At 51.2% G+C, this 15,651-nt stretch overlaps 1 protein-coding gene across 1 annotated transcript; it reads right to left on the minus strand.

Annotated features, from left to right (window-relative positions):
* Window positions 1-520: 520 nt before the first annotated feature.
* Window positions 521-14,212, minus strand: LRRC15 (leucine rich repeat containing 15). The gene is made up of 2 exons (XM_059687426.1): window positions 14,133-14,212; window positions 521-6,227 (listed from the first exon to the last, which is right to left on the minus strand). The coding sequence occupies exon 2, from the start codon at window positions 6,222-6,224 to the stop codon at window positions 4,470-4,472; it is 1,755 nt and encodes a 584-aa protein (XP_059543409.1). The 5' UTR covers window positions 6,225-6,227; window positions 14,133-14,212; the 3' UTR covers window positions 521-4,469.
* Between the last annotated feature and the right edge of the window lie 1,439 nt (window positions 14,213-15,651).

Below are 15,651 nucleotides of genomic sequence, written 5' to 3' on the forward strand. Positions count from 1 at the left end.
TATCTCGTGTCTTTTTCTCTCATTTGTTGTGTGGCTCCTCTTTCAGATACCGAACCCTACTCCACGCGAGTCGTGGAAGGAAACACTCAACAAGTGGCCTATAGATATGATTTGTTATTACATTTTTGACCCCCACTCACTTTCTGAGGACCTTTCCCAGCCCAGAATCTACTCTTTGTGAGGGGCTGTCTGGGTCAGCCTTGCACACATATGACAAGAGTGGGATCACCAGGCTCGGGGGAGGGGGGGCAGGCAGAGTAAGTGGATGCTGTATGGACATGCTCCCAGGAACAAACTGGAATTACAACTAAAATACAGAAAAACTTCCTGAATCATCAATGGAAAACTCACAGGAGAGAACCCTTACACCTAAAAGTGGAGACCGCTTAGAGACTGATCTATTTTGTATATTGTAAAAAAAAAATAAAATTAAATTAAATTAAAAAAAGAAGAAAAAATTTTGTAAAAGAGTGGGACTCCATAGCCAAGACACCATAAAGAGCACACGTACAATGGGAGATAAAGACACATTTGTAATACTTTAATCAATAAAAATTTTTAAAAAGAGCACATGTGTCCTGTGTAAGCCATTTATTGTTGATTCTGTACACCAAATTTGTTACAAGCAGTATTCAGCAAAGACAGAGCCCAGCAAAGATGGACCCCCAACCCTGCCCACCAGGGCTCACACTGTATAAAACCCCAGGGGCCTAGAAATCTCTAAATGCATCACCAAACTCCTGGGACTATTTGCAATTATTCTCTAAGCAAGGCAAACACGGTCTACTTTTGAAGGCAGCATGAAGGCAATGGGTTGGTGAGAACGATGCATCCTTAGGTGAAGGAGAAAGCACAGACTGGGAGGAGCTTGGCCTGGAGGACACCCGCCCACCCGCTCTGAGATGGCTTCCTCCCCAAGACCACCACCGCCTTCCCAACAACCCGGACTCAGTTCTGACTGTGGGATCCGTGGGCTGAATTCTTTGAGAGGTTTGCAGCTAAAGGCTGGGATGCATCTACTGTCTGCCTACCTACTCTAGTTATCTAGGTATCTCTAGCTGTCCGCTCCCCATCAGCTTCCTGAGTTTAGAACTAGATTCCTGTAACTGCTCTACACTGACATCTAGAAGGTTGTGGAAACTGTCGCCCATTAAGAGTTCTGAGAACTGTGCTGTGCCTTTGAATTCTAAAGAAGGGAACAAGATCCACACAGCCCAACAATTTCCATGAGAGGGGCCAATTTTTCTTTGACGGATGGATGAGTTTAATTTTCCCCTGCATTTACGAAGTTTTTGATCCGCACAGTGCCAAGTGAGGTTTCCGTGGCTAAGACTCTGGGGAACAACAGGAGACTGACTCCCATTTTCTTTGGTTCAATGATGAAAGCCCAGTACAGGCCACAAGGTCTTGTACAAAGTTTGAAGAGAGAAGGAAAATGTTGCAGAAAAAGGGCAGTTTAAGACCCCATCACAGGGGATAAGGTAGCACTCATGCACGGGGGTATTGTGAGGATTAAAAAGAAAATGACTGTTAAGTGCTTTCAAGGGTAGCTATGCACAGTAAGCACTTTTGGGAAACAGTGGTTCTCACCGGCTTTTATTATTTTTCCTCCAACATTGACCCTCTGCTCCAAATGCAGTCTACTGGTACCAGCAAGTGTCCGAGAAGCCCATGAGCAGAGGGGGGAAGTGAAGTGAACTCTGTGCCCTGCCTCTATTCTAGGGGGGCCAAGTGGCTCACTCCAGCCCTGAGAAGTGAGCAAATGCATCGTCCTGTTGGAAAGGAAACTACTCAGCTTTTCTGGCAGCTCCCGGACCAGACAACATGGCTCAGAGGCCAAAAGACCTGCCAAAGAAGAGGAGGCTGGATGGCTCCATCCAAACCACTCTGATGGGAGAAAGGAACAGGCAAGCTCGGAAGGCCAGGTAAAGGGTCTACCACCCCCCACCTGGAGTGCTCCTGGGTGGGGTCATCTGAGCACAGCAGCCCTCAGGCCAGCCTTTGGCCTGGGAACACATGTTGATATCGTGGGCCAGAGAGGGAGGTACTCCAATGTCACAGCCAATGCTGGAAGCACCCAGGGTTCTGGGATCAGAGTGGCAGGACACACTGGATGAAGAGGACTCCTTCCTCACCGCTCTGCCACCTCTGGCCCAGTAGTGCTTTTGCTCAAGGAGACAGTAGAGGTGGCTCATAAGGAGGAACTTGAGGAATGCAGTGCCAAACCATGCTTCCTGCTTGAAGCAGAGCAGGCTGAGCTTCCCTCTTTGGCCCCCGGATACAGACTACCATTGGTGGAATGATGGTCATGCCCCAAGCTCTGAGCTCACTTACTGTCAGGCCCCAGCAAGCCTTGGTACACATCAGCCAGTTGCTACAAATATTTTGAAAACTTTTTGGAAACTTAGATTTACCTTGGGGAGATGATGTCTTTTGCCTCTGACAGGCCCTATCTCTCACAGATTCCCTGGAACAGAGAGTAAGAAGCTACCAAGAGCACTAGTTCTTAGGCACATCCCTTCCTCGACCCTTTTTTGGGGGGAACCTGTCAGCATCATTCTGCTGAAGCCCCAAGAGATTTCTTTACTTGTCTTATGGAGCAGAGGGAACCTGTAAGAGGCAATCGGGATTGATGGAAGATTTCCAAATCTTTATAGTGTTGGCTATAGCTCTTTCCTGAGCAAACATGGACACTTGAAATTCTCCATTTAGAACTTTTACTTCTAAACTGGTAGACCAGTTGTCCAGAGAAAGATGTCCATTGTTATAAGCATAATTTATTTACCAGAGTGAATATGTATGCAGCAGGAAGGGTGGCAAGGGCAGGTATTCAAATGATTATAACTCAAGGGGGAGAATAACCTTGGACCAAATAACACTTATAACCAGACCACGGGTCAGAGTGGTTCCAGAGAGGCCCCAGTCCCAGTGTGACTTATCGGTGTATCCTGGTGTTTCCTGCTCAGTATAAGAATTCTGAAATTCTGTTTCTAGCTGACTGTAATGCTGATGGAGAATTTCACCACCACATTCCAGGGATTGCTGGGTTCCATTACGCTTGGATGTTCAATTAAAGGTTCTCATCTCTGAGGTATTTCACTTCCCCCAAATGGAGAGTGAAAATTAAAAACAGACATAGGTATATAGGTGTATCATGCCCATGAAAAGGTCCAGGCAGAAGGGCCTCCAATGAACAGCAAGCAGACATCTTGTTGGTGGAGAAGGGTGTGTGGTTGTGTGGGCCTCTATAGCTGAGTTGCTTCTGGCCTGGCCAATCTGGGAGCCTCAGGATCTGAGAATTTAATAAAATCTTCTGTCCAGGCCAGCATGTACCCACATCTTCTCCACTCTGGCAGCTGGGCCTTCACAAGGGCTGACTGAGGGGGAGGGAGAAGCAGAGGGACCGTCCTGGCGCAGGGGGAGCCAGTTCCCAGGCAAGTCCATGCTGTCTCCATAAACCCCAGTCTTCTTCAGTAAACGACTGCGATAGAGGATACTGGTGATATCCTGTTTGCTGATCAGGACACTGATTACAGGGCATGTACAGTTTGTGAAAATCCATCAAGCCATACACTTTTGTGCTCGGCATGTATGTTTCCCTTCAATAAACAGTTAAAAAAGAAAAACCCTAGGGGTAGACACAAGAACCCCCAGGTACCAGGCTGCTTTCTCCATCCAGTACCAATAAGCTGATTTTAGCATTGTTACAGGTCAGAAATTCTACATGATTTTATTTCTTAAAGACTGAAAAATGTAAAGCTAAGTTTGCAGCTTGGAAATACCATCCTCTAAAAGGCTGAACTGGTTTCACTTCCTTTTCCAGATAAAAATCATGGGGGATCCTGATGATGGCTCTGTCTCTAGGGACTGAGCACATCTTTTTCTCCTCTCTCTTTCACCGCATCCTGAGAACCAGGGTGCGTGGCAGTTCTGAAGAAACCAGTTAAATGGGTTGAAGCCTTCTTTGAGGACAGAGCTCACCTTGCCTTCAGGTGCAGAAAATCAAAGGAGAACTTCATCTGAAGTGACAGGGGAGGAGCCATGCCACAAACAATAAAAGGAGCAAAAGAAGAAAATCAACTTACAGAATACTCGGGAGAGAGGCTGTCCCGGTGGAGAACTATTTCCATAAAGTGAACAGGCATGGAATAAGTGTGTCTACAGAGGCCAGCAGGGGCGTGGGCACAGGGAAGGTTGTTCCCAGAGGAGAGCTGGTGAGGTTTTGGAGGAGGGGCTTTCTTGAAAGAAGCCCAGGAATGTGAATTGGAAACCCTGCAGGGTCAGATCTCTCTGGGGGTAAGAAGGTCCTGCAAGAGCAGGTCAGGAAAAGGTGGGGGTGCCTTCCTCTCGGGACCAGAGAGAGGGAGCAGGGGATGGCTCTGTGGACCCAGGGGTGAAGGTCGAAGGATGAAATCCCCAGATGCTCCAGTGGTCCCACCATTCCCCAGCCCTGCCCCCGGCCTGCCTCTTTAACACTCATTGGGTGACTTCATCTGCATCAGGACTGCGTGGCTCCTCTTCTTACAGCAGCAACAGCAGATGCAGGCAGCGATGGATGAGGCCAGGGCAATGATGCCAATGACAATGGCAGCAATGGCCAGCCCGCTCTGGGCCCGGGTCATGCCCCAGGTGCTGCGGTCATCAGTGACCTGGATGGTGGTCAGATCGGTGTAGTCCTCCACGGAGCTGGTGGACTCAGTGACGGAGGAGATGGAAGTGGTTTCAGGATAGCTGGAAGTTTCTGGGTACTTTGGCGTTTCTGGGTAGCTGGTCACCTCAGGGGTCACTGGGGCTTGGGCACTGGGAACAGCAATGTTGACGTTGATGATGATGAGGGACTGGCCCCGGACACTGGCTGGGCTGAAACACACCGGGAGGGTGTCTGTCCCCAACCTGGGCTTGTTGAGCAGGAGCCAATTGTGGAGTGGAAGGATGCCTGAGTCACACCTCCAGGGGTTGTCATAGAGTCGAAGTTCACATAGGTTCCCCAGGTGATCGAAGATACCCACTGGCAGGTTCTCTAGCTGGTTGTTTTGCAGCTGGATGTTCATAAGGCCGTTGACATTGGCGAAGATATTCCCTGGGAGCTGTCTGAGGCGGTTGTTCTGCAGGGAAATGTTCTGCAGGTTGGTCAACATGCGGAAGACGCTCCCGTCCAGCTCCTGCAGCGCATTGGTGTGGAGGGACAGCTCCCGCAGCTCTCCCAGCCCGTTGAAGGCGCCGGGAGAGATGTAGCCGATCTGGTTGCGGCTGAGGACCAGGACCTGCAACTGGCGGAGGTTGTTGAAGATGTTGTCAGGTAGAGAAGTGAGGTGGTTGTCGTAGAGCCAAAGCTCTCGAAGGTTGTGCATGGGCCCAAAGATCCCTGGAGAGAGCTCCTTCAGGGAATTCCCAAAGAGCGTGAGTCGGTTGAGCTGGGGCAGCTGCATGAAGATGCCGGGGGGCAGCTCGGAGATGTGGTTGTTGGACAGATAGATCTTCTGGAGGTTACGATTGTTGTTGAAGAGGCCGGGGGAGAGCACTCCGATCTGGTTTTGCTGCAGGGATAGCTCTTGGAGGTTGCTCAGCCCATCAAAAGTGCCCATGGGGATGTCTGAGAGCCTGTTCTCACACAGCCGGAGGACTTGGAGGTTGCCCAGGCGCTGGAAGATCCTGGGCGAGAGGTAGGTGAGGCTGTTCTTGCACAGATTGAGCTTGTTGAGGGCCACCAAGTGGTCAAAAACGCCATCAGGGATGTATTCCAAGTAGTTGCCATGCAACTGCAGCTCCTTGAGGTTGCTGAACTGGGAGAAGTGTGCTGGCTGAATCTGCACCAGCTGGTTGCTGGACAGAAGGAGCGATTCAAGGCTGTCCAGGCCCTGGAAGAGGTCGATAGGCAGAACCTGAAGCTTGTTGTTGGCGAGGCTGAGGTAACGCAGCGAGCCCAGGTTGCGGAAGGCACCGGGCATGATTTGGGATAGCTCATTCTTCTCAATCCTCAGGGCGATGAGGGCCGAGATATTGAGGAATGGGGACTCGTTGAGTTCGGTGATGTGCGTGTTGAGGATCTGCAGGCTCATGGCGTTCCAGGGCAGAGGAGTGGGCACTGCCACAATGCGCGCCCCGCTGCACTCCACCTGGGAGGCCCTGGAGCAGGTACACTCGCTAGGGCAGCCATAGTAGGCCAACCCGATACCCCAGACTTGGCAGCCCACCAACAAAAGGAGATAGTGTTTCAGTGGCATGGCCTGTGCAAGGGGAGAGAACACACGAGTCAGGATCATCTCGCCAACACTCCCATTGTTTTTAAGCCAAGGCCAATCTTTGGTACCAAAAACTAGCTTGCCTTTGAACCCCGTCACCACATACTCAACTTATGCCCTATGGCCTGGTCAGCAAACCTCTTTGCCTTCCCCCATGCCTTCCTACTTCCATGGCTTTGCCCAAGCAATTCCCCCCACCAAGAGTGCTCTGCATCCTCATCCAAGTATTTACCATACTTCCAAGTCTGGCTCAATAGCAGTCCCCTCTAGGAAGCTTTCCCACAATCCATGAGTCAGCATTAGCTACTCTCCCATGCAGGTGGTCTTCCTGATCTCCATTATGGCCCATGCCACAGCCAGCTCTACATGACATTTGTCCCTTTCTGCCTCCTTCACCAGTCAATAAGCGTTTCATGTTTCATCTCTATGGGTCCCTTAAAGCAGGAAGAGCATTTTATACATCTCTGCATCCCTCACAGTACATGAGCTTACTATTTGAACATAGCTTGAAGTCCAGTGCAAAGACATGGGTCCCAATTAAGCTATGGGACGTCTATAAAGATGAACTTCCATAGTCAAATGTCAGGTCCAGACTTGAGAACAGAAATAAACAACCTAAACAGGGGGCAGGAGAAAAGTAACTCAACACTTTTAATAAGAACAAATAAATAGGGCCTGAACCCGGGAAAGATGTTAAGGCCACAAACATGGTGGCCTGCCGGGAGGAGCCATAGCAGCCAGCAGAGGCAGGACCGTGCGGTTGATCTGGTGGAAAAGACCATTGGAAGCTTGTTTTTTCCTCTGCCTGGGCCTCACTCCAGCCCCTCCCCACCCCGCCCATCACCACTACCAACAGCCTGTCTCTTCGTTAATCTTTGTTAACATGTCTCACAGGTGCTTTATCTAGGTTTATTTCAATCAGCTTCCTAATAAAGGAAACTATCTGCGCCACTTCCTGTCTCACTGGAGGGGGCTGCTGCCACTCAGCTGATGCCTGGGCTCTCCCTTCTGGGGACTAGTCCACAAAGAAACACTGAGAAGCCTAGAGCAGTGATGGCGAACCTGTTGAGCTCGGCGTGTCAGCATTTTGAAAAACCCTAACTTAACTCTGTGCCGTGTCACATATAGAAATCTTTTGATATTTGCAACCATAGTAAAACAAAGACTTACATTTTTGATATCTATTTTATATATTTAAATGCCATTTAACAAAGAAAAATCAACCAAAAAAATGAGTTCGCGCGTCACCTCTGACACGCGTGTCATAGGTTCGCCATCACTGGCCTAGAGTAAGTCCCAGAAAACTTAGGATGCACTTTGAGCTCAAAGGTGGTAGGTCCAGATGCTCCCATAGGCATGGTGTGATCTTGGAATGGAGCTAAATTCACAAAGGTTTGGCGTTTGAGGTCAAGGGTGATGATAATTTTATATATATACATTACGTATAGAACATGGAGACAGGGGACATGAAGACTGGCCCTGGCCTTGAATATCTATGTATCACTAGCCAGCTGTTGGACCTTGAATGAAGTGTGAGGCCTCCTAGCTCAGCTTTGTCATCTGTTAAATGGTGGTGGTAATCTCTGACCCTTCTTAAGGCTGTTGTGAGGAACAAATGGGAGAATGGATGTGAGGGTGTCCTGTGCAAATGTGTGTGGTTGTTCCAAGCTCATCCACAGATGAACTTTATAGACAGGAAGGCCTCCAAGTGCTTCTAACCTTGGCATTCTTAGTCAAGGGACTAAGGATTTCTGTGAGCATCTGTACCTTCTATCTGTACCTTCTATCTGAGGTCCAAAGGGATCTCTAACTCGCAAAGGGTTAAGAACTGCTGATCATACATTCTCATTATTTTGTGGGGAATGTAGGAAGCAGGGAAACTGAGGCCCAGAGCTAAAAGCCCAGTGAGTGTTAAGGCAGTGCCTCTCCTTTTAATGAGCAAAAACCCTGAGTCAGAGGAAGGAATTTCAGATGAAAGTATATAAGGCATAAACTGGCTGGGTGGAGAAAGCATTTCTATGGTCTGTGTTCCGCTGAACTCATGGAGTCTTGAGTCTGGCCCATTACTCAGAGTAATCCAGGCTTCCCAATCTGGCCTCACCTCAATGAACCCCTCCCCTGCCCGCACCAAGCTTACTCTGAGGATAAAACCCAACTTCATCTCTCACCCACCCAAACCTTGATTTTTCATTTATTCACAGCCCATCCAAGCCCAGGCCTGCTGTACTGTTGCATTAAGGGCTTGACCTAGTATGTAGACCAGTGAAGAAAAGAAAGAATGATAATTTGGCCAATGAATTCCAGTGCAAAGAAATGGGGCCAGATTAAGCTATGGATACATCTATAAAAATGAACTTCCATAGTTAAATGTCAGGTGCAGACTTGAAAACAGAAAATAAACAGCCTGAACAGGCTGCCTCCCATGGGCAGGGAAAAACTGGCTCAACACCCACCCCAGGAGAAAGACTTATTGATGGTAACAAAGAATGAAGACTGCCCACAAAAGATAACATCACTGTATTAAAAGAAGTATTAAGTGTAGAAAAAAGGAGGTTATGGTCTTACTCTACACTTCCCTGATCAGGCCACATCTGTAGTGCTGTGCTCAGTTCCACCCTGAAGTTTAAGACGGGCAATGACAAACTAGTCTCTTGAAGGCCTTCGATGGTAAAGGGACACGGAAACCAAACATCCTCTTGGAGTCGCTTACACAAGGTGAAGCTCTAATGGCTGCTGGTGACATGCTAGGCAGCGCTTATTTATACTGTGCACTCCTATACCCTATGTGCTTCAAAATGGTGTCACAGCTCAAGTGTCAGAGGCTTGGGCACTAAATTAAATGCCCACAATTTGGCAAGCCCAGGACAGTCTGTGGAGTTTCCCATCTGTCAATGAGGGTGTGGGTGAGACACCTCTGAGGACCCATCTGAGTCTGCATTGCCCACCTGGGGAGGGGGCATCAGCCAGCCCCAGGAAGGGCCAGGGCCAAGGCAGGGTGCCTCCTGGCTTGGGAGAAGGAGGGAAAGATAACTCCTTTGTGGGAACAGAGCCACTGTTGTTGGAAATGGACCACACTCAGCTTGACAAATATTACAAGAATTTGCACATTTTCCTTTTTATAAATCCTCATGTATGCAGAGCCCACCCCGGCACCACATGCAGCGGTTTCCTGTTTTCCAGCACTTTTCCTGCCACAGCTGGAACTGACTGCTCCAAAGGACCTCCGAAGAGCCCACCTCAGACCCAGCTGCAGAGCCCTTGGGGGAGGGAGAGTCTGCAGACACGGGGCTGGAGAGCCAGCCTGGCCCTGGGATTTTCAGCAAGTGTTGCAGGCAGCCAGAGGCTTCTGGGAGCCTAGCACACAGCAGCCTAATAGCCCACGCCGTCTGGTGCTGCTTGGCAGCCGTGACAAATGCCAGTTAAAGACCCACAAAGCTCCCTAATTACACCCTCCCCTCCCAGGAGGCAGGCTGCATCCACAGTCACGCAGCCACTCGGCCCAGGCCCTGTTCTGGGAGGGGGCACAGCCTGGCGTCTGGCACTGGTGCAGGAATTCCATGAGCTGAGCAGACAGCTCACCTGGACACTGAGACGCGGTCCCTGCCCAGGAGGAGACGCGCTTGGAGCAGGCGCACTGCCTGTGGGTCTCTTCAGCAAGAACAGCCTGTGATTCATGAACAAACACATAATTAGCCTCCAAGCCCTGGGCTCGGTTGGCTGGTGGGTTGGGACTTTGGGGGTTTAATACCATCATTCACATTCTCTAAATACGAGGTTCCCTGGGAGGAATGGCTTCTTCTATCAATGCCATGGAGCAAAGCTTTCGGAGAGAGCCTGGGAGACAAATGTGCCATTCTGGTCTTGAGACTGAGCTTGAGTGGGAGTTTAAGCAAATTCTCCAGGCCTCAGTTTCCCCTCCTGTAAAGATTTCCAAGGGCCCTGGCAGCTCTGGTATCTTCTCACTGGAGACAGAAGAGACATTTGACCCAAAGCCCCACCATTCTCTTCATCCTCTCTTCCTCAGAGGTCACACCGAACTGCCGGCAGTGCCACCTACCCAGCCCCATCTCCATGCCGAGGCTTTCAGAACTTGGACCCATCTTCCGGGCCCACTTATGTCAGGCGGGGTAATCCCACTTGTTAATCGGTGCATCTTCACACAGCCAATAGCCATTTCACGGCATCCGGGAGCTAAGAGAGGCCTTAGGGAGCCTCTGGTCCTGAGGGAACTGAGGCCCAGAGAGGAGATCTCCCTTCCTGGCCTGTGCCCTCTCCCCAGCAAGGTCTCCCCGCAAAGCCTCTTCGGCTGTGAGAGGTGGCCCCATCCAGCGCACTGAGAAGAGAGCTTGGAATGGCTGAGGGTGTCTCCTGCCCTCACCCCGCCAGCTAGTGTCAGCCTCGATCAAGCTGCTCATAGGTGCTCTGTCCTAAGGGTAGAAGGCACTGTCTGACTGGGAGGCTCAGTGCATCCAGACCTCCCCACCTCACTAAACAGGAGTATTGCCCCCTCCCCCAGGTCAGCGCATAAACATCGCCTGGAAGAGCCTGGGGAGCCTGCTTACAGAACTGACCTCACAGTGTTGCAGCTGTGAGGACAAAGTGGGTTAACACCTGTAAAGCCCTGAGATTTGTTCTTGGCACAAAGTGAGTACCCAGTAAATGTTGCTTACAATTATTGTTCATTCTGCTGTGGAGTAAAATGCAGGTCTCTGGAGGCTCCACCCACAGAGATCCTGATCCCTAGGTCTGAAGGGCTCAAGCCCCTGCACATTTAACCAATTCCCCAAGTGACTGTAGTGCAGGTGTCCACAGTCCACACTCGGAAGCACCACTCAAGGCCTAGACCAGCTGGGACCCCATGCCCATGATCTGCATCATTTGCAGCCAAGAACAGAGAGATTGACATGGGATAGGAAAGGCTGACGGCCAAGCCAGGGGCCTGGTCAGCTCCCTGTATCATTCCTTCCTCCAGTGGCCCTTTCTGCATCCCCATCAGAAATCCAGGGTTGTGCTAAGTTAAACCCAGCAGTAGAAGCTGCTTCCCGAAGCAGAGCTTAGAGCCCAGGCATTAGAGGTATACGGGCCTTTTTGAGACCATCTGGTCAAATCATATGGTCATTTGGTGCATGGGAAACTAAGGGACCAGAGGGAGGAGGGGACTTGCTGAAGGTCACACAGTCACTTGAAGACTCCTGACACCCAGGTCAGGGCTCTACCCAACCACAGAGATTGAAGAACCTCTGGACCTTGTCACGAGCCTTTCGGACCTTGTCAAACATGTGTCTGGCAGTGCTTGGAAGGGGACAAGAGGTGGCCTTGCTCCCTCCATCCTAAAATGACCTCAGGCTTATATGCAATCGACCCTCTAGCTGCCCCGCATTATGAACAGAGGTCAAGTTGCTCTCCCAACTCCCAGGCTATATGGTTTAAGGATGCTCTTCCTTAGAGCTGCTCTGATGCCTGTGTTGGCTCAATTTCACCTGAGTGGCCTGGGACAGGAGGGAAGGAACAGAGGGGTCACCAGAAGAGTTGATCTCAACACAGAGCCCCATTGGAGTGGTATCCAAGATAGGCATCTCTACCCAAACACATAGCACCCCAGAACCCAAGGGAAGACTGGCCACACCCTCATCCTCCACCTGGACCAATTGCTGACCTCCATCTCTCACAACCCTTCAAAATCAAAATAGTGTTCACTGCCCTAACCGGTTTGGCTCAGTGGATAGAGCGTCGGTCTGCGGACTGAGAAGTCCCAGGTTCCATTCCGGTCAAGGGCATGTACCTTGGTTGTGGGCACATCCCCAGTAGGAGGTGTGCAGGAGGCAGCTGATTGGTGTTTCTCTCTCATTGATGTTTCTAACTCACTATCCTTCTCCCTTCCTCTCTGTAAAAAAAATCAATAAAATATACAAAATAGTGTTCATTTGTTTAAAAAAGAAAATGAGTAAGAAAAAGCAAGTCCTTTCCAACCCCAAGGTTAGAGGCGTAGGGCTTCCTGCAGAGGCCCGAGTAGGGCTGTAATTAGCTTGGCAAAAGCAGCTGGAGATACTGGCAAACTCGCCGGCGGAGCAGGGAGAAGCTCCCACTCGGGGCTTTTATTAAAGAAGTCATAGGTTGCAGCCCCGTCTCGGGGTAACAGCTGGGGGCTCAAGTTAGAGAGAAATGGACCAGGCCCTCAGAGCATCTTGGAAACGATCTCTAAATCTTGTGTCCCAGAAGCCAAGGGAGGCGATGAAACCTGAAGCTGCAGCCCATCCTTCGTGGCCAGGGTTTAGCGAAGCAAATTGCCATGTGTAATCACAGCCTCGGAGTGCTGGCTGGCAGGATCGCGTTGGGACAACTTCTCTCCCATCACTTCTCATTTCTCGACATCTGGATCTACTCCCACCCGCTCCCCACTCCCACCCCCTCCATTTACTGAGCAAGCCCAGGTAGTATCCCCCGGACCTGGGGAGAACCTTCCATGGGGGCCCTGACTTTCTGCAAAGTCTGCTCAGAACCCTTCCCCCTGGCCAGACCTCGCTCACATGCTAATCTCATCAGTGCGGAGCCCGCCCAGCTGACTCAGGACCACAGGCAAATGGGACTGTCTGGCCCTGAATGCATCCCAGATGTTCAGTTGATGCAAAGCAACAGAAATGACAGCCGTTGGAGAATTCTAAATTAGGAGCCAGTGGCACCGAAGCATCATCTGAAAGCTGCCTGAGACAGGCTGCTATACCTCAGAAATCCGAAAGGAGAAGCCTCAGTGTGACAGACAGGCACCCAGCACTTTGGTCTGGGTACTGTGTCATCCCGGAGAGAGGCACAGCCTGCCCTTCGCTGACATACCTGCCCCTGGAGGTAGACTGGCTCTCTCACACTTTGCCACAGGTGGGCTCTGGAAAGTTCCGGTTTTCACCTGTTGGTTCCTTGGCCCCGCCCCTGCCTCTGGAGTTGAGCAGAGATGCTGGTAGAGGCACAGCGTGTCTACCACCCTCATCCCAAATCCCTCCCCAGCTCTGATTCTCCCTGTTCAAAGCCAACAGCCTCTGCCAGGGGCTCACTGGCTGGCAAGAGGGGAGAGCTGCCAGGACGGGGTCGCCTAAGCCGCACACAGACTTAGACCCCCGAATGATTCGGAGCCCACAGCTGAAGGTCAAGCTGGAAAACCTGCACCAGCACATCTGCTGAAGTCGCTTTTGTAGCAGCTGAGAGTATGAGGAGAGGAGGACTGATGCCGGCCGGGAACCCCCTGAAGCAAGGTCTCAGGGGTCCCCTACAGACCCAAATGCGGGGCAGGCCACTCCCGGTAAGTGAGGACCTGGGTTCAATAACCTGAGTCTTAAGAAGAGAAACCCGCCCTAGCTGGTTTGGCTCAGCGGATAGAGCATCGGTCTGCGGACTCAAGGGTCCTGGGTTTGATTCCAGCCAAGGGCACACGCCCCGGGTGTAGGCTCGATCCCCAGTAGGGGGCGTGCAGGAGGCAGCTGATGATTCTCATCATTGATGTTTCTATCTCTCTCTCTCCCTCTCCCTTCCTCTCTGAAATTAATAAAAATATATTATAAAAAAACAAAGAAGAAGAAGAAGAAGAGAAACCCTTCGCCAGTGGAGCTAGTATCCAAAGGAGGTAACTCTCTGGGTAACTGGTGTGATCATTTGGTCAACTTTTAATGTGTCTACCGCCCTGAAACGTCTTCTCACACCCCGGGTTGACACCATGGGACAGCAAGGGCCAGGGAAGGCTGGTGGCGGATCCGCAGAGAGGGCTGGGGGCCCAGGCGCGCTGGACAAGGGGCGGACGGGCTCCCTCCGGCGCAGGCTCCATTGGGCGGCCCCTTCTGGAGCCTTTCCCCAGGGGAGCGGGGTCCGCAGGAAAAGGGAGGGGGTATAATCCCGCCTACTTACCAGCAGCTTGGCGCCCGCCCGCCCGCCTTCGACCAGAGCGAGCCCGAGAGGAGACGTGGGAGGCTCAAGGCTGCAGCATGAGTGAGGCTCGCCCGGCGCTCCCGGTATTTAAACGGTCCCGGTCCCGGCGTGAGTCACCGCAGGGGGCAGTGTCTGCGCGGCGGCGGGAGGGGCGGCCGACGTGCAGGGACAGCAGCATTCCCAGGGAGCCGCAGCCTGCATGCTCACGGGGACGGGGTTTCCGCTTCTTTTCTTTTCTTTTTTAGCTACACATGTCTGTCCTTTCTCTTTTCCTGCAATGTTTCTTTTGGACTCGCTCGCTCATTGGCATTGTGGTTCCAGAAAAGGCATCCATTCTTTCCTTTTCCTTTCCAACCACACACTGAGAGTCATTCCAAACGTACAGAAAACGTGCACGAACAATACAAGGAACACTCTTATCCAATTCATCTATGTCAACATTTTGGAAAAATCATTTAATTCCAAAGAAACGGTCAGACCTGTGGGGTCCCTCCTCAAAACAGTGTTTCAATCCCTTCTGTCATCATCCAACGTCCCCTCACTGTCCCCTCCCACACACCGCAGTCAGGGCATATTGGAGATGAGGGGCTCCCTCTGCCCTCACCTCCGTGTGGGAGCCCGCGCCCAGCCACCCCTGTAAGGGACAAGAAACCATGTCTACTGTGGTATCACCAGGAGGGCGGGGGAGAGGAGGAGGAAGCCACAGTTGGAGGCGCAGGAGGCTGCCATACCCTGGCTGCTACTCCAAGGAGGAGCCTCCAGTAGGTCTGAGCTGCATTTGGCAAGCCACCTGCCCTCCGGTGGCTCAGTTGACCCTCTCCGCCAAGGGGGGAGAGTGATATTTACACACACTGCCCCATGGAATGCCAAGAGCCTTAATTAATGTTTGCACGGTGCGTTGAGACCTTTGATGAAAGGAAAACATAAAAGTGCATAGTGTTATTACTGAAATAGTCATTTGGGTGGCTTGCCATGGTCAAGCCCTACCGCCTAAATCATGACACATGCCGCCTCACTGTGGCACCGTGATTCAGAGCCAGAAACAAAAAGTGCCCTGTCCGTGAGCCCAAGTGGCACGTGCCCAAGGGGGGCAAGCACTGCTGAGAGGAGGTTTCCACTCAGCTCCCAGTCCACGCGCTCCCACCCAGTCTCCCTTCCAAATAATATTCCACTTGGAGAACTCCTTCCCTCTTCCTACCCTGGTCCCTCCACATCCCCAAATGGGGTTCTTCGCCTGCATTTCTATAGAACCTGCAAGAATAAGAATGTGCCCTCTTTTTTTTTTCTTAGAATGTGCCCTCTTTACCTTCTTCCCTGTCTTTCGAATCCTAACATTCAGCCACTCTATGCCACACCCTGTGCTGGGAGCTGTGGACAACACAGGGATGAATCATATACGTTTCTTGCCCATAAAGAGCTGACTCTCAGTGAGGAGGGAGGAAGAATTTACATTGATGAACACCTACTGTGAACCGAGAGCTCACTGGTCCCTTATTCC

The sequence above is a fragment of the Myotis daubentonii genome, chromosome 3, assembly GCF_963259705.1.
Source record: "Myotis daubentonii chromosome 3, mMyoDau2.1, whole genome shotgun sequence".
Taxonomy (NCBI): domain Eukaryota; kingdom Metazoa; phylum Chordata; class Mammalia; order Chiroptera; family Vespertilionidae; genus Myotis; species Myotis daubentonii.